General features: G+C 51.2%; 1 protein-coding gene across 3 annotated transcripts in view; it reads right to left on the reverse strand.

The window, feature by feature from the left end:
• The window catches only part of LOC144931008 (uncharacterized), a 39,616-nt gene extending 14,315 nt beyond the window's left edge, over positions 1 to 25,301 (reverse strand). The window contains exons 1-3 of one of the 3 annotated variants that reach the window (XM_078854866.1): positions 25,211 to 25,301; positions 17,835 to 18,008; positions 11,908 to 15,234 (exon numbers count right to left, since the gene is read on the reverse strand). In XM_078854866.1, coding sequence (XP_078710992.1) covers positions 11,908 to 15,028 — 3,121 coding nt within the window. In that variant the 5' untranslated portion in view covers positions 15,029 to 15,234; positions 17,835 to 18,008; positions 25,211 to 25,301. The other 2 variants (XM_078854867.1, XM_078854868.1) reach the window with 2 other exon arrangements.
• Positions 25,302 to 25,980: the final 679 nt, after the last annotated feature.

The raw sequence follows: 25,980 nt of genomic DNA on the forward strand, positions 1-25,980 counted from the left end.
CACGAGGGGAGTGGGTGGGCAGCACCATGCCCGACCCCCTTTGTCTCCCTAGTAGCAATGTTTACACACCATACCAGGCACTAATTTGAGTCTGAGTCGACCTAGGGAAGGCCCAGGACCGGTTCAGATAATCGTTACTCGTGCTGCCCTTGAGCAGGAATCGGAGCGCAGCGCGCTAACCGCTACACTACCGTTCCCCGCTACACACAAATACGCAGATATTTGTTTACATTTCTGGAACATAATTTCTAATTTGGCTCTTCCTAAGAAATTCCCAAGAAACAAAAGGGCTTTGAGAACACCCATTCATCCAGACCTTCATCCAATAGTGGATAGACTGTGGCTGATGATGATAATCTCCATCTAGAATATCCATCGAGCACAATTCACACTCAGTCTACCACCGCCGCTCCCTACAAGGGCTACCTTTGTCTCACGTGATTGATGTGCTTGTTAATTTTATTTGGGTTTGCTGCACCAACGCGCCACATTTACTAGCTCGTACCGCTTAAAATTAGTGTGTAAGGGATTCCTGCTAAGGTTGATACTTTGTACAGTGGAATGGTATTCGTGTTGGTCACATGGTTTATTTTAAAACGTTATTTGTAGCTTGTTTTATTTTCGTGACTGACATTTCCCAGCTGCCATTGTTGATGCAATCAAGTGCTATTGTATATGCTTTTACAAAATCAATGTTCCACTCATCTTTAATCATGATGATTATTATTACTACGACAGTGATGGACATCAGAACTGGTTATCTCATCAAGTGTGCTATTGACTGAAACAAATGGAACATTCCAGATGGCTGCACAGCAATGGATTGCCGAATCTGGTGGAGATGTTGCGTCTCATTTCCTCCCGTGTAATGTATTTTCTCTCCTGAATCCAGTTTCCTCCCACATACCAAATATTATTTACAGATAATTGGCCAATGATACCAATGTAGGCACCCTCCCTGTAAAAAAAAGCATCTTGAGACTCGATGCCTTTTGTGGATAAATACAATAATTTGTGACTTTACAGGCCTTTACGATTCCACTTCTGCATAAAGGCCCCAACGTGCCGTGTTGGTTGTGGCAGTCGCTTGACTATACTGAACATCCAGCACGCTCACCAATGCGGGTTTAGCGAAACAAGTGGAACCCAAGCCTCATTTGGACATCACTCGCCACTGCTCTTAGCCACAGGCAGGAATCGGACTCGCACACAATCACTGTGCCACACCGCTCCACCCCATCAACTCTGCACTGACCACCACAGTGAAGTATGGTCAAATAAACCTCCACAACTGACAGCCTGGCAGGGCCTTCATCCAATAGCGGATTGAAAAATAGCCGTGAAATAAATTTAGCGGCGACAAATGTATCCTAATATCTGCATTTATCGTGAGTGGCTACGCGGATATAGTTTATACCAGGAACAATTTCCACAAATGGGCACGGACGAAAATAAATGTAAATAGCGCCCCCATATCCTCACTGATTATAGTGGTTCCACAAACAACACCGTTGCATTTAACTCCATCAGCTGAGCATAGTTTCTCGTCATTGGACACCTCGACGACAACAACAACGTCGTCATCATCAACAACAAAAACCGCTAGTCATCTACGGCCCGGGGCTCAAGGCTGCCCGACAAGAGCAGGTGTCAATTTTAGACACTTCAGAATCTTTATTTATCCTGGGAGGAAAAAATACGATCAGCCATGAAGCTCTTTTTCACAGATGCCTAGCAGGGGCGGGTCAGACATTAAGCACATTTTTTTTTAACCAGGTAAAGCACACTGAACTATCAAGCTCATTCTCAGAAGAGACCTGGCCACACATGATAGCTCACCGCAGCAGCGGCTTATCACGTGGTAATGCATCGCAGCCAAACACTCGAAACGCGTGACCGTTGATTCTAAATGCGGAGGGGAAAACCGGAGGACCCGGGAAAAAAATCCACACGACCACGGGGAGAGAGACGTGTAAACTCCAAATATACAAGCGTCAGGGTCCGGATCGAACCCACGACCTCCTGTGTAGTTATCAGTGTGGGGGGGAGGGAGACCATACCCAGGATATTAACCCCAATAATTATTAAGTCCAAACGGTGCGTGGTGTCTTGGCTCTTGGCCACTGTGTTTCTTCAATGCCACTTTTAGGAATGACGCATAGCTCAGCCTGTGCTCGGTGCACGCTATAAATACAGCTTGCCCCTGAGCTCCTCAAGCAGTGTAGGGCCCCCACGTGTAAAGCGCCGGCGTGTCTCGGCAGTGTTAGGAAAACAACAACAGCAACTGCAAAAGCTGCCATTTGCCACGAAGCGAAGTCAACACGGCGCTTGTGCCAGGCTAGGTGTCACTTTGAGGCCAAGCGGAGTGTTGAAGGCTCGCTGGCATCATCAGGTCACGGGGCAGACCCCATGGGTGGAAAAAACCCGATTTTTCCAGCGGCAGGGCATCGGGTTTTTTCTTTAATACAATTAAACCCGATTTCGAGGAATTAAAACCTGGTTTAATGAATACGAAGCTCTGATCCAAGGCTTAGGCTGCTTCCTCGTCGGTGCTGCTATCGTACTCGGGGAGCCGTCGGGCACGGGGTAGTCGTAGAATGCGGCGGGCAGGTTGGTCGTGATGAACACGAGCTTCTCCACAATCGTGGGCGCCAGTGAGTTCCTTAGCTTGGAATGGATGAAGCCCATCGTTGAGAAGTTGGCGAAGTGCGGTTCTGCAATTTGACCCAATTAAACCGGATTTCGGGTTTAATATAAAAAGACAATTAAACCCGATTGTAAAAAACCCGCCTGTGCCACCCTTGGCAGACCCAGGTGCTGTGGGTTGCCCGACAGAGATCGCCTGTTAGATGCGCCACCACCTGCGCTACCCACTGCCGCCAACTTGCTGTTCTATCCGCCCGGTGCTCCGCTCATCGTCGTTGTTGAGCGTCGCTCCTCCAGCAAACAGTGGAGGGGGCGACTGCCCAGCAGCGTCCTTCACGAGCCCCCTTGACACCTCTGGTACCCAGTCAATCGGCATCTCCACTCAGCTCCACGTCCTCCTGTGTACCACAAGGGTCCGTCTCTTGTCTAGCCCGTGCCGCCACCGCCGCCACACCGGTCCCCTTTTCGAGCCCCCATCGATCCGACCAAGCCGCTCGTGCATGCGGGGGGCTACACGAGCCAGCCAACGCAGCCTCGCCGCCTGCCGCGGAGGAGCCCACCCAGAGGACCGTGTCCAGATATTTCACGCACAACTTGCTCGCACACACTCACACGCCTTGCTAACACACAGACACACCTTGCTAACACACACACACACCTTGCTTACACACACACCTTGCTAACACACACTCACAGACCTTGCTAACACACACGCACGCCTTGCTAACACACACACCTTGCTAACACACACACACCTTGCTAACACACACACACGCCTTGCTAACACACACACACGCCTTGCTAACACACACACACCTTGCTAACACACACACACGCCTTACTAACACACACACACGCCTTGCTAACACACACACACGCCTTGCTAACACACACACACACACCTTGCTAACACACACACACACCTTGCTAACACACACACACCTTGATAACACACACACACCTTGCTAACACACACACACACCTTGCTAACACACAAATACCTTGCTAACACACACACACACCTTGCTAACACACACACACCTTGCTAACACACACACACCTTGCTAACACACACACACACCTTGCTAACACACACACACGCCTTGCTAACACACACACACACCTTGCTAACACACACACACACCTTGCTAACACACACACACACCTTGCTAACACACACACCTTGCTAACACACACACCTTGCTAACACACACACACACCTTGCTAACACACACACACTTTGCTAACACACACACACCTTGATAACACACACACACCTTGCTAACACACACACACGCCTTGCTAACACACACACACCTTGCTAACACACACACACGCCTTGCTAACACACACACACACCTTGCTAACACACACACACACACACCTTGCTAACACACACACACGCCTTGCTAACACACACACACGCCTTGCTAACACACACACCTTGCTAACACACACACACACCTTGCTAACACACACACACACCTTGCTAACACACACACACGCCTTGCTAACACACACACACCTTGCTAACACACACACACCTTGCTAACACACACACACACCTTGCTAACACTCACACACCTTGCTAACACACACACACACCTTGCTAACACACACACACACCTTGCTAGCACACACACACCTTGCTAACAGACACACACACCTTGCTAACACACACACACCTTGCTAACACACACACACCTTGCTAACACACACACACCTTGCTAACACATACACACCTTGCTAACACACACACCTTGCTAACACACACACACACCTTGCTAACACACACACACACCTTGCTAACACACACACACACACCTTGCTAGCACACACACACCTTGCTAACACACACACACACCTTGCTAACACACACACACACATACCTTGCTAACACACACACACGCCTTGCTAACACACACACACCTTGCTAACACACACACACACCTTGCTAACACACACACACACCTTGCTAACACACACACATACCTTGCTAACACACACACACGCCTTGCTAACACACACACACCTTGCTAGCACACACACACCTTGCTAACACACACACACACACCTTGCTAACACACACACACCTTGCTAACACACACACACCTTGCTAACACACACACACCTTGCTAACACACACACACCTTGCTAACACACACACACCTTGCTAACACACACACACACCTTGCTAACACACACACACCTTGCTAGCACACACACACCTTGCTAACACACACACACACCTTGCTAACACACACACACACATACCTTGCTAACACACACACACGCCTTGCTAACACACACACACCTTGCTAGCACACACACACCTTGCTAACACACACACACACACACCTTGCTAACACACACACACCTTGCTAACACACACACACCTTGCTAACACACACACACCTTGCTAACACACACACACACACCTTGCTAACACACACACACCTTGCTAACACACACACACGCCTTGCTAACACACACACACGCCTTGCTAACACACACACACCTTGCTAGCACACACACACACACCTTGCTAACACACACACCTTGTTAACACACACACACGCCTTGCTAACACACACACACCTTGCTAACACACACATGCCTTGCTAACACACACACACCTTGCTAACACACACACACATATACCTTGCTAACACACACACACGCCTTGCTAACACACACACACCTTGCTAGGACACACACACCTTGCTAACACACACACACACCTTGCTAACACACACACACATACCTTGCTAACACACACACACGCCTTGCTAACACACACACACCTTGCTAGCACACACACACACCTTGCTCACACACACACCTTGCTAACACACACACACACCTTGCTAACACACACACACCTTGCTAACACACACACACCTTGCTAACACACACACACCTTGCTAACACACACACACCTTGCTAACACACACACACCTTGCTAACACACACACACACACCTTGCTAACACACACACACCTTGCTAGCACACACACACCTTGCTAACACACACACACATACCTTGCTAACACACACACACGCCTTGCTAACACACACACACCTTGCTAGCACACACACACCTTGCTAACACACACACACACACACCTTGCTAACACACACACACCTTGCTAACACACACACACCTTGCTAACACACACACACCTTGCTAACACACACACACCTTGCTAACACACACACACACCTTGCTAACACACACACACCTTGCTAACACACACACACCTTGCTAACACACACACACGCCTTGCTAACACACACACACCTTGCTAGCACACACACACACACCTTGCTAACACACACACACCTTGTTAACACACACACACACACACGCCTTGCTAACACACACACACCTTGCTAACACACACATGCCTTGCTAACACACACTCTCACGCCTTGCTAACACACACACCTTGTTAACACACACACACACGCCTTGCTAACACACACACACTTTGCTAACACACACACACGCCTTGCTAGCACACACTCTCACGCCTTGCTAACACACTGCACACACACTGCGCGCGCACACCCAACACACACACCACACACACACTGCGCACACACACACCACACATACATCCACACAACACACACACTGCGCACACACACACCACACATACATCCACACCACACACACACTGCGCACACACACACCACACATACATCCACACCACACACACACTGCGCACACACACCACACACACACCGCGCACACACACACACCGCGCACACACACACACCGCGCACACACACACACCGCGCACACACACACACCGCGCACACACACACACCGCGCACACACACACACCGCGCACACACACACACCGCGCACACACACACACCGCGCACACACACACACCGCGCACACACACACACCGCGCACACACACACACCGCGCACACACACACACCGCGCACACACACACACCGCGCACACACACACACCGCGCACACACACACACCGCGCACACACACACACCGCGCACACACACACACCGCGCACACACACACACCGCGCACACACACACACCGCGCACACACACACACCGCGCACACACACACACCGCGCACACACACACACCGCGCACACACACACACCGCGCACACACACACACCGCGCACACACACACACCGCGCACACACACACACCGCGCACACACACACACCGCGCACACACACACACCGCGCACACACACACACCGCGCACACACACACACCGCGCACACACACACACCGCGCACACACACACACCGCGCACACACACACACCGCGCACACACACACCGCGCACACACACACACCGCGCACACACACACACCGCGCACACACACACACCGCGCACACACACACACCGCGCACACACACACACCGCGCACACACACACACCGCGCACACACACACACCGCGCACACACACACACCGCGCACACACACACACCGCGCACACACACACACCGCGCACACACACACACCGCGCACACACACACACCGCGCACACACACACACCGCGCACACACACACACCGCGCACACACACACACCGCGCACACACACACACCGCGCACACACACACACCGCGCACACACACACCGCGCACACACACACCACACCCCACACGCACCACACCCCACACACACGGCGCGCACACACACCGCGCACACACACCGCACAGACACCCCACACCACACACACACCACACACACACAGCGCACACACACCGCACAGACACCCCACACCACACACACACCACACACACACACACCGCACACACACACACACAGCAGCAGCTCGTATGCTGTTAATACCTCTCTGGCCGCTCCACCGCCCCTGTTTTCCCCTCTCCACGCAGCGCACGCCCCTGGCGACTTCACCACACACCCCACATTTCCCACCACACATCCGGCACGGCCCGGACTGCTTCCTCGTTGAGTCGGTGTTGCCAGATTGAAGGGTTTTATTTCCTTCATATATATACACACATACGCAGGGTGCTTCAAAACAATGTTAACACTTCTGAGAATTGGCAACGATATCACAAGAAATGTGTCTCCGGGCTCTGGAGACCACCTGGAGAAGATTCCAGGCACGTGTTGACAATGATGGCGTTAAAGTGGAGGCTTTTTGAAACTATTAACATTACATTTGTTATCATGTTACAGTGTATTCGTACTTTTCTATTAAAAAGATATATATAAGTGTTAACACATTGCTGAAGCACCCTGTGTATGTATATATCTCTTCGCATCCGAGAGGTTTTCAATTGAAGCGTTTGATTCGATTTCATAATTTTGAGTTGTGTAGTTTTCCTTTCATGAAATTGAACCTCCATGCGTCTGCCCGTAAGCGTGCCCCCATTAAAGGTCAACCATGTTGGGGTCAATTAGGCCCAACTTGGCCCAACGCCTTGTGTAAAGTTACGGAATGCACGTTTTCCTGATGTCTGGGCGAATGCGCGCAAGTGATGAATGACACCGATATGAACTGACGAGAGAATGGGGGGCCACAGGGGCAGGGCGCGTTACTCGAGCGGAGGGGTGGGCCGGTGGTCGAGAGTAATGGGGGTCACGCATCGCGTGACCCTGATGGACGGTGACCCGCCAAATCTGCGGAAAAGAGCTTCATAGCTCATCGGATTCCTCCTTCGGTCGAAACAAAGTTTCTGATTCTGGTGGGCGGCTTTGGGGAGGCTTTCAATCCAGCATTGCATATAGATCATCCGACAACGATGAGACAAATGCTAAAACCACTATTTGCACGGACCGCCTATCGGAAGCCCGCTTGCTGGATTGCAAGGTCGTTATCGTCTGTTGGGCTACGTTGAGGGCAGTGAAGAAAAACATACTTCATTGGACCGTACTTCTACGATCCCACGTCTATGCTCCGCACTTTCGCCAACCTGCACTGGCCAACGTGGTGAAGTTTCGACAAAGAACCTCGTCCCCAATATGGTTGTAAATTAAGATTATTATTGTTTTATTGATCCATGAAAGGCTCACTGAGTGTTTAGGCTATTTTTCAGGATGATCTTACAATGTATATATATTGTGCCTGTTTACCTGCGAGAGTCTCAAGACTACTTCTCAGGAGGGTCCTGCCAAGTTTTCGCAGTAGTAGGGGGCGATTTGTTGCTTACGTACTGCATACTCTATTCGATTGAATACTGTACAGTAATTACGAAAACTACACAACCATTTTTTTTCATTTTACCAGGTAAGGCCCACTGAGCTATTATTAACGATAGCTAAACAATGCGGCTTATCACATGGAAATTCATCGCGGCCAACTACTCTAACCGCATGATGTTGATCCTAAATGTGGAGGGAAAAACCGGAGGACCCAGAAAAAAATCCACGCGACCACGGAGGGGAGAGAAAGGCATGCAAACTCTAAATTTACATGATATTTTTGGTCAATTACTATACAGTAAATTTCGATTTAAAGCTTGACTGCAGGGATTCATCTTCTTGGTTCTTTCGGTAAAGTCACGTAATAATAATTTATTTTTTCATAATGAAAATAATAAAAAAATTCCATAATAAAAATAACAATAATTTTTATTATGTTTTATTTTTATTATTTTATTACTTCCCTTCTACGTGACTTTACTATACAGTAGTATATCCAGCAGTGAGTGGACCACAACAGGGCTGTCCAAGTGCATGCAAACGAGTGACTAAATGCGTCTCATTTGTTAAGACCCGCAAATGGAGCTTGTGACTAAATAGGACTGTATTCATCGAATTAAAGAGGTTTTGTCCGTTCCATTGGGAACACTGCTATTGGACACAGAGAGAGAGAGGTTGGGAGCAGTGGCACACGCGATGATGGGAGACCGCAAATCTCAAGGGCAGAGCAGAATAAAAACACACAAAGGGAGAGAGCGCCAGTGTGTGGGTGCAGCCAACACTGTGCCGCACTGCCCACGTGGTTTCATCCTCAGATGGCGTTTGTCAAGCGCACATGTTACATCTATTATTATCATCCAAAAAAAAACACATTTTCATCTTTTATAATTATTGTAAAGTCTCTTTGCAATGCATACATTATACAATTATATTTCCTAACGTGAGTTCCAGTCGTCTTAACTTCATTCTGCTGTCTCTGTCCTTTAAAGTGGTCAATGTCGACAGTGCTGCCCTTTGTCAATCCACTGCTGGATGAGGGCCTCTGCAAGCCGTGCAGGGCGTGTGTGCGTTATTTGACCATACTTCACCAAAGTTGGTCAGTATGCGTTGGTGGAGGCAGGGAACGTATGTGGAAAGCATCGAAGTCAAATACAACAACGAATATTTCTGCACTGCCCTCTGCTGCGCCCAACATAGTCCAGCAGTCTACAACATCTGTTCGGCACGGTGGTTGCCTACGCAAGCACTATCCCAGGCTCAAACCTGCTTAGCTCCATAGATCTGCTGCTGCTCAGATCGGACGCGTTCCACGTGATTTTGTTAATTTGCCTTACATTGCACCACAGTTTCAGCCTGCAAGCAGTCGGTCGGCACAAAACATTCATTTTAGCGCGCACAAGAGACAGCCGAGGCTTACGGAGATCTTTGTAGAAGGGCAAAATAATAAATAAATGAGGCGCACAAGGGGCAGTGTTCGTTAATGTCGAGGGTGTGAAGTATTTCCTGCCTTTGTTTAGACACCGCTGCTGCCACCACGGTCACTGACATCTGAGAGAGAGAGGTTGCTTTTCTTATTCTTCTTCTGGTGTGAGACGAACGATGCTGGCGACAGTCCAGCCCACAAACCATTCCCATCACGCCCGTCACGTTTCCCCCCAACCAAACTGACTTTCCAGATTCCCACGGGATGTAAAATGTACTTTTCTAACACGCCTTGCTCACGTCCTTGAATGTCATCGCGCGTGTGTGTAAAAGACATGTCCGAACCTCGCACAATTCACAAATACGCGGATTTTGTTTATTTTACTAAACTTCTTCTCGCTTACAGACTCTTATCCGCCCTGTGCCAGGAATTCTGGGGGGAAATGCTGTTAGGCGAAGATAATTTTTAGCGTTCGCAGTTTTTTTTTGTTAACGCTTGTCAACGCTCACGAGGGAGAACGCTGCGAGTCCAGTGAGACGCAAACAAAAACCGTTGCTTTTCTGAGTGGCGAGGCCACTGGGTGTAATTGAAGTCACAATTTAGCATTCAGAGGGTGGCCCACGGAAGGGCCATTAGTTGCGTTAAGTGCCAGTTACCTTGTCAGCCAAGGTAGCCGGGTCATACGCCGCTCCATGTCTTTCACGTGTGTTCACGCATTAATGACATTTATTGGGGGAATGAAATACCGTACTGGTGTGCGTTTGTTGAATGAACACAGCTGTACGTTCATTGCAGAATTATTGAGTTAAACAGGATAACAACAAATATATTTTTGTTCCCACATGTTGTATTTTATAGGCGTGTAATAGTGCATCGATTCATCAATTGAAGTTCATTTTAAACCTCACAATGTAGACATTCAATTGTGCACGTGATTTATTTTCGATTCGTATACGGTGCATGCAATTACTCTCATTTATGTGACCCCTTGCAGCCACTAGCACTATATTCTCCACAATGTTGACAACAGCACTACTTCTCGAATCGCCGCCCCGAATTCTGAGTTTATTGAACCGCGAGGGGGCCAAATGATTACACTTCAGCATTTAATGATTGTTAATATTATAGTTGACGTGCGGGACGTCTAGACCGTGCGCCGGTTATGTAGCAGTGGCAGAGAACAGCAATGCCGACGCGGCTGTATTTTGGCAGCTGTTCGGGGTGGCCATGTCTACTCTGGGAGACTCACAGTGGCCATTCGTGGCGGTGAAAACAACCTGATATAGATAACAAATGGTCTCGCATTTGTCACCGTCTAGATTCATCTACGGCTGTTCCCAGATGTCCCTTGCACAGAGATTTGTTGCCTAAATGGGCTCTGACCTGTGTGTGCTGTATACAGACAATATCAAGTTTCATGATTCAGGGTCACAATTCGATAGATTCTTATTTACCATTGTATTGAATGTGTATCTGGCCACTGCAGCTGCTGCATACACCAACTGTATGCAACACCAACTGTATGCAACGCATATTAATTCAAAATACCCCATTCTCAATTGCATGTAAGCATCGTAAGTGTAATCATTAATATACAAACCAAATTCATCATCATGACGACGTGGCATGCACCTGAAGCTGCTGTTTTTTTGTGCGATTCAGGGCACGACCTCACCTGCAGTCCCGTGACCTTCCCGTAATGCCCACGAACGCCCACCGCCGGAAGCGCCCATCACGTCCGCGTCTCTTCTCTGGCCGTCGGCACATTCGCCGCACACCTCTCCCCGCGTGCCAACGCTCGCGCCCGCCCGCGCCGCCGCCTCCTCTCTCCTTCCCTTGGGCAGAGCGCCGCCGCCACCGTCCTCCTCGCCGCCGCTGCGGGCTCCGTCGCCGCCCGTCGTGTTGTCCGCGGGACACGCGTAGGGGGGCGAGGGGCTCCACGTCTGGAGGTACTCGGGGACGGCTCTGCCGTTCAGCGTGAAGCTCGCGGAGGAGGGGACTTTACCGCCGCCGCTGCTCTGCGGGAGATTCGGCTCGCTCTGGAAGGGGTTCGACCTCCGGGACAGGGATCGGCCGACACCGGGGGAGCCGTCGAGGGCACCGCCTGCCGCTTCGTTGGTGGCACGGCATGCGCTTCCGACCGAATCGTAGGGTCCGTTCCCGAGGCTCGAGCGCTCGTCGATCGGCGTGATCTGCATCGACGCCAGGTCGCCGTGCCGGCACTGTGGCGGCGGCGGCGGTGGCGACGGGCCGCCTCCCTTCTTGCGGCTCTGAGCGATCTTGGCGAAAGAGGTGACACGCTTCTGCGGCGTGGCCTGCTGCGACGCAGGGCCCTGGCTCAGCTCGCTGGGGCAGCTGAGCAGGCGGTTGAAGGAGACGATGCCCTGCAGCGGCTTGCGGCCCAGGCTCTGGTCGTAGCTCTTCGAGCGCTGCCTCAGCGAGGGCGTGATGTGCTGCGGGAAGCTGTGGCACGTGTTGAGCCCACAGACGTGTTTGTAAGGCCGGATGTCAAAACCCCTCGGCATGTCTTCGTCCTTCTCGCCCTCTCTGTAAGCACCGTTGGAAGACTGCGGACTGTCGGTCAAGGACTCCTGCCTACTCTCGATGGAGGTCTTGCTTCGGAAAGACCAGGTGGTCAACTCTAACATTTGACTTTCATCGTCCCTCGTTGGAGTCTTAAGCGAGGGGTCTTTCGGAGACTCCCGACATCTCAAACCTTCGCCCAGGCTGTCGTCCCTCTCGTGTGGGTGCGTCTTGAACCTCTCGGCCCAGCTCGCAAAATCCATCGAATCCAACACCGGATTCTCATCGCTCGCCGCCACCTCGCGCTCCGCGACTTTGCCGCTTGCCTCCGCGCCAGCTCGCCAGCCGGACGCTTCCTCCTCAGACTGCTGCTGCTGCTGCTGCACCCCCACCGGGCTCTCACCACCATCTCTCTCGACATCCCCGAATCGTCCTCTCGCGAGGGCAGGCAACGTGCGGGAGCGGCGGCCGCCGACCTCGTCCACGAGAGTCGCCCCCTCTCCGCCGGCATGCGGCCTGTCGAACAAGTAGTACTCCGTGGACGCCTCGGCCGGGCCGAAGGCGGCACCGCCGGGCCCCTCGGACGAGGCGCTGCTTTCGGCCGACGAGCACACGGCCGTGTGCGACGGCGTCGACTGCGTGGACAGGTCCACCGTGACCAGCCGGTAGTAGTTCTGCATGGCCTGCACCAGGCGCGCCTCTCCCCGCGACCCGCTCGCCCCCGGCAGGGGCGAGTCGCGCCCTCCGGCCGCTGCGCTCGCGCGGCCGACGCCGAGGCCGTCGTCATCGTCGGCGGCCGATTCCTCGACGGCGCGCCCGGCGCCTCCCCCCCCGCCCGCGCCGAGTCCACCGGGCGCGACGGCGGCGCGGTCGCCCGTGCCGCGCAAGTTGCCGTCGGAGTCGGCGCCCGCGTTGTAGTCGAGCGCCGACGCCGAGCGGAGCTCGCGGTCGACGCACACGGTGAACGGCTCCGAGGGGCTGCTGCTGCTGCTGCCGCCGCCGCCGCCGGTGCGCTGGGAGCCGCACGGAGAGCTGTGCAGGTCCAGGTAGAAGGACTCGCTCTCCAGGGGGCTCCACTGCATGGAGGAGGAGGAGCCCGTGGGGGCCTGGCCCACGTCCCCGTCGCTCCCCTTGTCGACGTCGCGGCGGCCGCCCGGCGCGTCCCCGCCGAAGTCGCTCAGCTCGGTGCGCGCGCTGCCATTGCTGATGCGCGTGCTGCACATGCTGCACTCGTACTCGCCGCAGCCGCCGCAGCCCCCGCCGTGCGGCCCGTCGTTCTCGCAGTACTCGTAGTTGGCGTCGCCCAGGCTGGCGTAGCCATTTCGCTCGCAATCCACGTCGTCGCCGCCGTAATTGCCGTCGCACCCCCCATCGTCGTTGTCGTGCGTGCGCGCCGATCGGGAGCCGCGCCCCGCCGGATCGCGGCGCGTGCCGCCGCCGCCGCCGCTGATCCCAAAGCCCTCGACGGGCGCGTCGTCCTCCGCTCCGCTCTCGTTACAGTTGTCGAGCATCTCCTCCGCCTCCCTCAGCAACTCGTTGGTCAAGCCGCTCCTGCTGCGGTAGCCTCCCACGTCGGCATTGTCGATGTCTCTCACGATGGACAGGCCCTTCCCCTGGCACTGCAGCGACAGCCGCTTGAACCTCACGTTGTTGCCGTTGTGGCCGTCGGGGCACGACGAGGCCCTGTTGAAGCGATTTCCCGCCCGGCCGTTGCCCGTGACCTGCGACCTCGCCCTGCTGTTCGTGTTCGTCACCTGGCCGTCGGCGGCGATCGTCACGCCGCACCCTCCCTCGAGCTGCGAGCTCAGCGACCTCCACCGCGTCATGCACCGGTTTTTGTTGTTGTGGAGGTGGAAGGAGGACTGCTGCGTGTGCCGAGGGTCGTTCTGGACGACGGCGCCGCAGGGTCCCGAGAGCCTCGGGGAGTCCTGGTCCTGGACATGGGCCGTTCCGTCGGGCAGCGAGGCGACGGCCGTAGAGCACGGAGAGGACAGCCCGGCCTTCTCCCGCCCCCGCACGCGTCCGCTGTCGCCGTTGTTCGTGCTGTTGTTGCTGCTGCTGTTGCTGTTGTTGCTGCTGCTGTTGCTGCTGCTGTTGGTTCTGCTGCCCGAGAGAGACACGGACCCCTGGCTGCCCAGGTCTGACGTGAGGCTGAAGGGGGCGGCACGCTTTCCCATGATGCCCTGCGCGCGGACGGCTGGCACCTGGCAGTGAACGAGCGGGATGTGGTGGACGATCAGCGTCTCTCCGGTGAGTTTCGGCGGGCTGGCCATTCCACGCCGCGTGGGCCGCACAAACTTTCTCGGTCTTCGCCCTCTACGGTTGAGAGGCTCCCGGCTCCCGAGTGGTTTTCGGCCAGGTCAAGGAGAATCGGCCCTCATCGTTTGGTGGAAGAGGATTCCTTTACGCAGACTTGTGATGACATGACTACGGGAGCCTCGTGTTTGCCGACTCTGTATGGCGGCGTTCACATTTTGGCCTGGAACGAGAGAGCGGAACAAGCACGAGTTGGCAAAATGCTTTAAAATGCGTTCACACAAAGCAATGGCAGTTGCAGATTTTGTCAACGTAATCGCTGTGTTTTCACATTGGAAGGCTGAAACAATAAGGGCAAAAATATTTGTCCCCTATACGTGATTTCCTACGTGTTCTTCGTACAACCACGGAGGTCGACTTTTATCAGCCCTGCTGATACAAATCACGTGCAGCTCTTTTGTCGATCCGCTGCTGGATGAGGGCCTCCCCATGCCGTGCAGGTTGTACTTTGCCAGGCTGGTCAGTCCAGCTCAGTGAAGAGGTGGGAAGCATAAACATTTGAGCAGAGTACAGCTCAACAATGTATTTTGGTCCACTGCCCCCCTCTGACTACGTAGCTTTGTATTAGTCGACAATACCACATAGAAATCAAAACAAAGCAATTCACGATCACTGAAAATCAATCGTTGCTGTCAGTAAGTTTTCGCAGTTCTGCGGTACGCCTCGGCAATGTCTTGTCAAGTTGTGCCATCTCTTGTTCATTTCCTGAAGAATCTCTAAGCACAATGGGCGAAACGTCGGACATCATGCCGAACAGCATGCAGCACGGCCCATCAACGCATCAAGAGGGATGCGAGACAGTGTATTTTTGTCCCGCACATAGCTCGCAACCGCAAAGAGCGATAACGAAGCTTGTGGGAGAGGCACAGGCGCGACATCTCTTCTGAAGCGTGTCCCGTGATGACGCGGCCTATGAAACCACAGCCCACGACGAAGCGCAGGGCACAACGCCGGCGAGGAGCTTGAGTGCGGGAAGAGCACAAAGCCTTGCCGCGAATGTTGTCACACCCGCGGTTTAGGGTCAAGTCTCAGGCTTACCGTTACAAACTCACGAGCATCGTCGCCAACTCCTCAAAAATTGTTTGCGAGTATAAAGTGAACCCCAGAGAAATAAGCTATGATTCGTGACATTTTAGGATGTTCTCTGCAATGGGGGGTGGTTGGGTCTCACTCTGCCAAAGAGAGATGTTTGGAATTCTTTGTCAGTGTCAAGGCCAAACTGCTCACGCGCACTCAAAGCGAAGTACAGTTGCGTACGGCACGATGGAATGCGCTCGGAGACATCAGAGGCAGCTTGTGCTTCCGAGCGTTATGAAGCGCTCGTACACCGTTGACGTAAGCGAAAACTTCCATCGTAACGTGCGCTGGATGCGCATTTTTTTGACACGGTCTTTGGGGCTTTGGCGGGCATCGCATTCATGAGCCAGGCAACAAAGCCACGCGTGCACTGCAGTCTGCGTTATGTTTAACGTGAACCATGGCTCGCAGATTTCCCAGCTGCCGCTGAGTTTTATTTGTCGGAGCTCCCCGCCGATAATCTTGGCTTTCGCGGTCACAAAACCGTCATTTCCCGTGAAGTCACGGACTGCATTAATGCCACAAAAACAAACGCACATGACTGACAGTGTAAGACACGCTTGCCTTCAAGGCTGCGTGAGCAAAATTTGAATATGTGAACAATGAATTTTAAATAGCCACATCACCATGACGAAGACGATGAGAGAGCGCAGCTTCTTGAATGTGGCGCAAGTCCAAACAGATCCACAGACGATGACACGAACGCCGATCATCGCCTGCCTCCCCGAATAAAACCGTGCGGCACACGATAAAACGGACGATTGGCATAGCAGGGCAGCTTTAAGATCGAGTTGAAACGTAATTTTACGTGTTGCTGTACTACACATAGGTTTATCATGCTTGTTGTGAACACAATATCTCAACTGTACTGAAATTACCCAGGTCTCCGTTGTCAAAGTGACTTGTCTCTGGAGGCTTTTGGCTCACTTACATAAGGGATGTGCTCGTTACGCTGTAGCAGGAAGACACGTAACAATGTAAGCTACATCCCTTTCCTTTACTTACGCTTTCCTCCTGCCTCTGACCGCTATTCTTTATGGAAGGTCCTGAACGTTGGGTGGGTGCTGGATCGGAAATTACACGAAAATTCGTTGCCAAAATCTGGCCGTACGAACGTACTCTAACCTCAGCCCTCCAGCGCAACAAAAAAACGCATGAAAACGTTACGTGCCGGTTTCTCCGCAAGCGGGCATTCATCCCAAGCCCAGAGCGCAGCTGCGTCACATCGGAGACTGTCATCACGGCCTCGCTCGGCATCTCGCTCCTTCCCCGCAGATGAACGGTGTCGGCAAAATCGTTGCCGACGCGCATCCATCTCGGAGCGGCGGTTTAAAGGGAACGACCGGCGCCTGCCTCCGTGTGGCACAGCGATGTTCGCCGCACCCGCCCCTTTATTCCATCACGCAAATTCGCTCAGTTATGCAGCGTTCTCTTCCCCCATCTCTTTTGTGAGAATACATTTTTTTTCTAAGCACACCCACAAAGCAAAACATTGAGAGATGGGCAATACTGTACTGTACAATGCGGCATCCTTACTCCTCGCAGCAGACCCCCGCCCCCCGTGCCGGCACCAGACCTTGGTCGCGACGCACGGCGTAGGCTCACACCGCACCGTCCCATTTTCTAGAACAACCCAGGCCACCGCCGCCACCGCCGCCGCCGCCGGCGTTCGATTGGGTGACGCACCGCTCACGGACACTGCGGAGAACGACGCGCACTCCCCGCTCGGCCGCTCGCTCGTTCGCTCCTCTTCTCCCTCGCACGCGCACAGCTGGCTCCCTCAGCGGTGATTCATCCTGCAGCCCTCGCCTGACATCACCTCCAGAGGGACGCAGGAGCATCTGATCCGATCCCTCTGCGCTGCACGCGCATTGGATGGGGCAGGCGGGCAGGGAGTGAGGGAGGGAGGCAGGGATGGAGAGGAGGATGGGAGTGAGCGGGGCAGGCAGGGAGGGAAGGGGTGAGGATGCTGAAAGGGGCGGCGACCAGGGTGATTCCAATATAGCTTGTAAAATGGCTGCCGTGGTGATGCTGTACGGTGAGAAAAATGTTAACAACACCGAATGAAAATGGCACATGCAGGGAGCTCTTCATCTAGCAGTGGATAGACAATGGCTGCTGATGATGATGATGCTGATGGTGCTGCTGATTACGAAAATTAAAAGGCATTTCATCAACAATATTTTATTTTAAGTGTATTCACGGAATATTCCTTACACTGCTCACAATCGTTGTATTTAATACCACAGCATGTATGATGTTTAATTAGAGTGCCAAATGAATGCAGCATATATTGTCTGGTCATGCAGTACATGGAATGCCATCTACTTGTGACGAAATCTAGATGCAAAACCTCGCGTAAAAATAGCACTGCAGTATACGCAACTATTCACACGCAATATTGTTTTTAAAATGTGCATTTATAGCACATATAAAGTATATGCTCCATTTATTAATGCTGTCCCACAAATTACGCAGAGACATATACAAACGCCGTTGGCACACGCATGTAATCTGTACGTTTCGACAATTTTAGGATGGGTTTTTTTCATTGCATAAAATCAAATCTATTTTGATCCATAATTGCTTGTTGGGTTAGGTTGCGTACCCAAAAAGCCAAATGGTGCCATACATCCTCCACCTATTTTCCTGATGTAATCAAGCAATGCCGGTACTGTATATTGGGTCAGCACATATGAGCATTTAATTCCAGGTACAAAATGCAATCTGTTTTGGTTGACAGTGATCAAAAGTAAACAACAACAACAATAATACGAGTGATCGGACTCGAGATTGAATCAATCACATCCCATCTTTTCATTTTCACACCGCAATTATGATTGGGATTCATCGTGGGGTTTATTGAAGGCGTCTATGCAACCGCATCTCTGCATGCTGTAAGAAAAGTGCAATGTGCATGCCTGGGATGAAAGCGAGATATTCTATTTGTATGTGCATAAGTAAGGTGTCATTTTTATCACATAATACATGGGAGCCAGGCAGTCACAGACAGTCAGAGGCAGCTGAGAGGAGGACGGTTATGAGTCTCGGACTTGACCAGGGAGTCAGCAGCACGGATGGCTGGAGCCCACAGACTAATCAAGACCATTAGGACAGCATCAACAGCAGCAGCAGCAGATAACAAGAAGCAAACCTGTTTAGGTTTTATTTTTTCCCAAAGAAGGTCCTGTATTGACGGAGCGGAGACAATGCAATGTGAAGCAGCCGTAAGGTTTGGCCATCAGATGCCTGGTGTGTTGATGGCGGTGCTTTACAAAAAAAAGGGGGCCTCTCATGATGGGGACGGTGATGATGGTAGTGGGGGTAGCCACGAGTACCCAGCCGTCTCTGGAGAAATGTGCAGTGTAGCGAGAGCTTGTGCGTGTGTGCGTGCGCATTGCCAGAGGGCGTGCATTATTGATGCCGTGAAAGCGTCACATGAGCTCACGGAGAGACAAAGGCGAGCTCGTTAATTCCTCCAATCGGTGACCAGCGCAGCAAGGCCAAAAATGTGAACGGGGTTCATTAATTTGACGGTTCGAGAACAAAAGGAGGTGCCACCGAACAATTTGCTCGTCAAAATTTCGAAACGAGATGCAAATAAAGCAGCCGCGGATCTACGCCGGGAAAAAAAATGTAACGCCGCCGAATAATATTAATGTTGTATACGCAGCACATGTGCCGCACTGTACATGTGATGCATGAAACCAAACTTTAATGGATGACTCGAGAAAAACCATTGCTATTATCACAAATGTATTGTTGATTACAATAGGTTATTAATAATTACAGCACGGCATTTATGAATAAATGGTATCCTGTGTAGTTTCAATGAGCGTGCACTGATATTTGATGTATACTGACAGGAAGCTGCATGAAAAGAGCGTCGTTTGTGAAATCGTTGTTTTTAATGTGTGCCAAATGCTGTGCGACTGCGTGTATGAATGTACGCCAGTGCGGATAGCACAATGCAACATTTAAAAAGCGCCCGTCAGGGTAGTCCCTTTACTTTGGGTAAGGCCTCGCTAAGATGAGAAGTTATTTTTCAATGGCACGACCAGTGGCGTGTACACGCTTTCATTGAACTGCGCAAATCCCTGAGACGAATACCAATTCATCTGCCACTGGAGGGGTTCACACACCGCATCCGAGTTGTTGAGGTGGGGCGGGCGGGCGGGCGGAGGTGATTGGAGCAGTGGCACGGGTTGGCACACAGTCCAATAATCCTTGTGACCTGATTTTGATGTCCCCTGGCTCATGTCAGCGACGAGTGATATCTGAACTGTCCCCCGGTCTCATCCCTGGCTACGACAACCCACACTGACCGGCGTGATGAAGTATGGCCAAACACCCCCCCCCCCCGTGTCCATCACAGCGTGAGGAGGCCTTTATCCAGCAGCAGATTGACAAAGGGCTGTACACATATCAAGAGTGCACACTCTATTCTCCTTGTGCATTATTGGAACGTGCATTGTGTGTTCCCCGTGTCCCTGCCCAGCCCTCGGAGTCTCCTCCTAGCCCCGTTTCTGGCAACAGACGTTGCATTGAAACGTTATTTTGGTGCTGCTGCTACTGCATCGGCAGTGGTGCACAAAACACAATCAGCAATATATATTCGACACGCCCTGACCTTTCTTCAGAGCGCAGATACAAACGAATGGACGGACCAATGCGCGAAGCCATCGCCTGTGTTGTGCGCATTCTTTTAAAGCGGCGTTATTGACGAACGCGTGGAGTTCCACCCCATTAAAACAACAGAGCTTTGGTAATCTCTGCGGGTTGCATTGCGGCACAGTATACAGTGACGGGCCCATGATGTCACCTAAGATTGTTCTCCCCCACGACCAACCACCACCACCTCTCCCTCTGCGTGACTGGCAATGACGCGCCCTCTCAGAAGGGAACGCTTGACTCAGCCTGGCTTGTTGGTGAAGCTGCCTTCTTAAGGTGGCCGATTGGCTGCCAGTGAACCGATGCAGTTCGTGTGTCTTAGAACTTGTGCGACGAGGTCCCGCAGCCTCTGATTTGCACGGTTGGCTACGTACGGTGAGAAAGAAACTCAACATAAATACATACGTTGTCCATAATAGAGAAATTTTGGGTTAGATCGCGTAGATATAAATGTGTTGTCAAACCCGCTTCCACCCGGCGCAGCCAATTAGTAAGGTTTCTCACGTTAACAAAACGTGCCAATTCGTTATTCGTACAGCACACCGGTGTGTTGGAGAAAAAACCCACAACAGTTACAATTCAAGTACGACGCTTCACCAGTAATCACAACTCGCATCATCAGGCGACAGCCAGATATTTGGGAGAAATGCTCCTCGTTCTGTTCTTAGACAGACTGCGTCAGAGCAATGTACCAGCACAACTGACCGTCCGGGTTCCGGTCCACAACCCCAACCCGAGTGCAAAACCGAAATTGCCATGCGCAGTGAGCGCGGCGTTTTAATGCCACTGAAGGTTTGTTTGTTTTGTATGTATGGATGAACTTCTTTTGCACCGTGCATATCCAACCGTGCTAACCAATGCGGAAGATGTTATCGCATTCGCTCTGTCCATTCGTCTTTCTGTAACGGTGGGGAGTCATGAAGAGGTGGGGGAGGAGGAAGGTGCCGGAGGGCACTGTGACCAAAATTTAAAAAAGATCCAACATGGACCAAACTGCGCTATAGGGTTGTGTCGCTGCGTGGTGAACTGGCCAAATTGATCAAAGGGTTGCCCAACACTTTCAGACGGAAACCAGAGGAAAGAAAGTCCACTTGTGTTTGAAAATATGCAAACGTGGTTTTTTTTTTTCCCTGAAAGCTACCCACCGACTTCTGAAAATAAGCACAGTTATGTAACCTATGCATGCTCATGCAATGATTACTTCTTGATAAGTTGTTTTTCCTTTAATTTATTCGCCGTCCAACTAAAGCCCTACTACGCAGAATCAATCATTTCAATACAGAAAAAACCCTCATTACATTACAGGATTTGCTTAAAACACCTGAATAAGTTGGTGATAAAAACTCAGGTCAAAGCCAGTCCAGAGTTGTTGTTTTTTCCTTTTAAAAACATTTGTTTGCATGGACAGATTGGTCCCAGGAAGGCCATTGGGGTTACGGATAAGAGAAAAAAAAATAGATTTGTTTTTGTCATGCAGACTAAATGTTGCCCAATTAATTAAGAGCATGCAGTTAACGAGTCGTATACGATATACCATTCAATACTATTCAACCGCTGGCCTGTGTCCTCAACAAAATAAGTGAGGCTTAGTCACGTGTAAACAATGCCTTTATTAGTGAACACACACAGAAGAAACATTTACAAAGCTGTTTTTTTGCACCTGGTCTTCTGGCAAGTGTTTCCCCTCCATGCCGCGACATTCCACACATCCCTCACATGCCAAGCATGAATCTGGACCAACCACACACATGCACACAGCACCATCACTCAAACACAACCCTGGTGCCATCCAACCACTCACCAGCTCTCCGTGTCTCTACCACCACTCAATTATGAACTAACCACATCCTTTCGATTTAAAGCTTTCGTAACTGCAGGGATTCATCTTCTTGGTTCTTTCGGTAAAGTCACGTAGAAGGGAAATAATACAATAATAAAAATAAAACATAATAAAATAATATAATAATAATATAATATCAAATAATATAATAATATTTAATTGTTTTATTTTTATTATTTTATTATTTCCCTTCTACGTGACTTTACCGAAAGAACCAAGAAGACGACCACATCCTATGAGAACCAATATTAACCTCCCACACACCCTTACAGAATTTCAAACACAACTCGAATCCACGCAAACGACTAAACCACCATAAATAATAATGTTCTTCATTGAACTTAAAACGTGGGTTTATCGATGAGTCTCGTGCTTTTTTTTAGGACCGTCCAGCATTTCCATTCTTGGCTAATTCCATAAATGGTTGGCTTCGTGGGTTTGGAGGAAATGGAAGTACCCCACAACGAGGGGGTAATACTCAAAGCTTCACTTCATGAAACCATCGCTGTACTGCAATCTCCTGGCCACCTCACGGGCCCCCCAAGCCTATAACACCTTGTAATGCTAGGCAGTCATACATCCAAGCACGAAGCAAGTCCAGACCTGCTTAGCTTCCCAGATACAGTGCGATGGTATCGGTCACATTCAGGGTTATTTTATTGCAGCCATCTCTCCCAACCACCTCTTACATTCTCAGCGACTTACTGCCGCTCGTCGCCACAAGCAAAGCCGCCACCAAGCCACGACTGTCTGTCAACCACGACCAGCGATGGTAACGGACGAGCTCCTCGTGCCATCCTTAAAATCTCGCTCTCGCCCACCACCCATAACCCCCCCCCCTACTATTGATCACCCAATCACAGCCCAGGCCATCACACTCCCCCCTGTATCATTAATTAATAGGCAGTGAGGCGTCGTATCGAGTGTGTAGGTGATGCAACTGCACCGGGAAATGAGAGTCGGGGGTGGCCCGTTTGAATTATTTTCACGAGTCCACGCCAGCCACTTTATTGTCACTGATCAGAGCACTACATTCTGCAAACACTGATGAAATTCATTTAAAAACGCAGTGTTCGAACCCACCGATCGATCGATCTACTTCGCGTTCCACCAGCGACATCGATTATACACTGATGGGGGTTCATTTCTGCCGGAGTCGTCCGAGGCTGAGCTCTGGAAAATAGGATCCATCGGTTTCCCGGGAAAATATTCAATGAGAAACTCGGCCTAGATTTTATGGGCCTTAATTATACACACTACTACTACTACACCGTACTGTGTATTGCAGAAATACGATTACTATTGAAACGAGCTAACCATAACATCAGCAACAATAACACGTTACGACGGGAATCACGGAATATTCCACCCATTTATGCAGTGGATAATACACGCAAACATCACTCGTAAGGCATTCATTCCAGTCAGCACTTGTCCCAAAGTCACAACAATAACCACACACAAGAGAATGCCAAGCACAAGCAGAAAAACAAAGTTGTACGTGAATAATGGCCTCTATCCATAAAGGGGGGAGCGGTGGCACTTTGCTGCAACCCCAGCCAACTGAGTTGTATTCCTGGCCATGGCTCAACATCAGTGGCCAGTGATGTCCGAACCCGTACTGGGCCCCCCACATCTTTACAAACACACAGCGATCAGCGTGGTGAAGAATGGGAAAGCGACCCCGGCGTGGATTAAGGACTGACATTACAGTATATATTTTATGCTGGATATCAATGAAAACCTCCGAGGCTCAAGGCCCCTTTAAGGATGCTCTAGCATCGCCTATGTTTGGCCAATTCCGTTAAAAAAATCTTTGGTATGTGGAAGGAAACCGTGGGACCCAGAGGAAACGAAACGGGGGAAAAAAATATATCTCACGGCACATTGCGAGGGATAACAGAAGCACTCAAAGGCCCGCCACAGATAGATTTAACAATCCACATGGTGTATCTCCCGCATCCCTGCTTGCGCTCATAGACGCCATCAATTCCATGACGCCACCCACACACAGCACTGCGCTGACATTCCACACTCAGCGGCTCGCATACGACGCCACACGCCCACCGACACCACCAAAAACAAATGTCCCCGTGTAGCCTTCATAGACTGGAGGAGCAAGTGCTGTTAGCGAGCACCTATTAAGGTGGGCACCGTGGCACACTAGGGGGTGGCCAGCACCACGGCCGGGCCGCCTTTGTCTCCCCCCAGTGGCGATGTTTACAACACCGCACCAGGTACTCATTTGAGGCTGAGTCGACCTAGGGGACGGGAGGCCCAGGACCGGTTCAGATAATCGTCACTGGTATTGGCCGTGAGCGGGATTCGAACTCGGGTAGCCGGGTTAGGAGCGTTGCGCGCTCACCGCTCCACTCACGCTCACCGTTACACCACGACCGCAGCTCTGACGCACACAACACAGAGGGTATTGATTTTTGTTTTGTTCAGCCGTTCCACAAGCAATGGACATAGCGAGCCACAGCATATCCTGTAAACTGGACATTTAGATTGAGATGTGCATGGGGGGGGGGGGAGAGAATCGCAGCCTTACCCGGGGGTCCAAGCTATCTCCTCCGGCCTGTGGCTGTTCACCAGAGCGCACGAAGACCGAGCATCACCGCAGCCTCTAAGCCCACCACGGACCTCCCACCCTCCCTCCCACCGCACCACCCCTGCACACGGAGCAGTCTGGATCATCCCCACATCCCTCTCTATCCCAGTGGCGGCGCTAGCCACAGGCAAAAGCTCAAATTCAAATCAGAATAAACGCAACGAGCAATTAAACCGAGCACAAAATAATGAAAAATCTAAAATCGAAGCTCTCATCTCTATCGCAGCTTATACATCGCTCTCATTTCACTGCATCGCTGCTGTCTTACGTCCACATTCTAGCTCTCATATCCAGTGCCGGATTAAGCTAGTGCGGGCCTGTAGCAAATGTTATAAAGGGGCCCTAAACATAAAAAAAACACATTAATATTAAAAGACAATTTTTTTACTTGCATAATAAAGTAATTGCATTTTTTCATTTGCTATACAGCCAGATAATACGACATATCGCTAACCTTTAAACACCCAGTAGTTCGTAAAAGTTGAAGGCAGTATAGTGCTATAGTAATAGAGCAAGCGCAGAATCACTGAACCGGAATTGATAGTTTGATAGCATTTAGCGCGGGGCCCTTGAAAGTGCGGGGCCCGTAGTATATGCTACTTTTGCTCCGAGGATAATCCGGCACTGCTGCATACGCGTGGCATGGTGTCACGTGCAGAAGGGGACTCCGTGTTCCATGCGTACAGACAGTGCGTGGGTGGAGACAGTGC

Source organism: Lampetra fluviatilis, chromosome 3 (genome assembly GCF_964198595.1).
Source record: "Lampetra fluviatilis chromosome 3, kcLamFluv1.1, whole genome shotgun sequence".
Taxonomy (NCBI): domain Eukaryota; kingdom Metazoa; phylum Chordata; class Hyperoartia; order Petromyzontiformes; family Petromyzontidae; genus Lampetra; species Lampetra fluviatilis.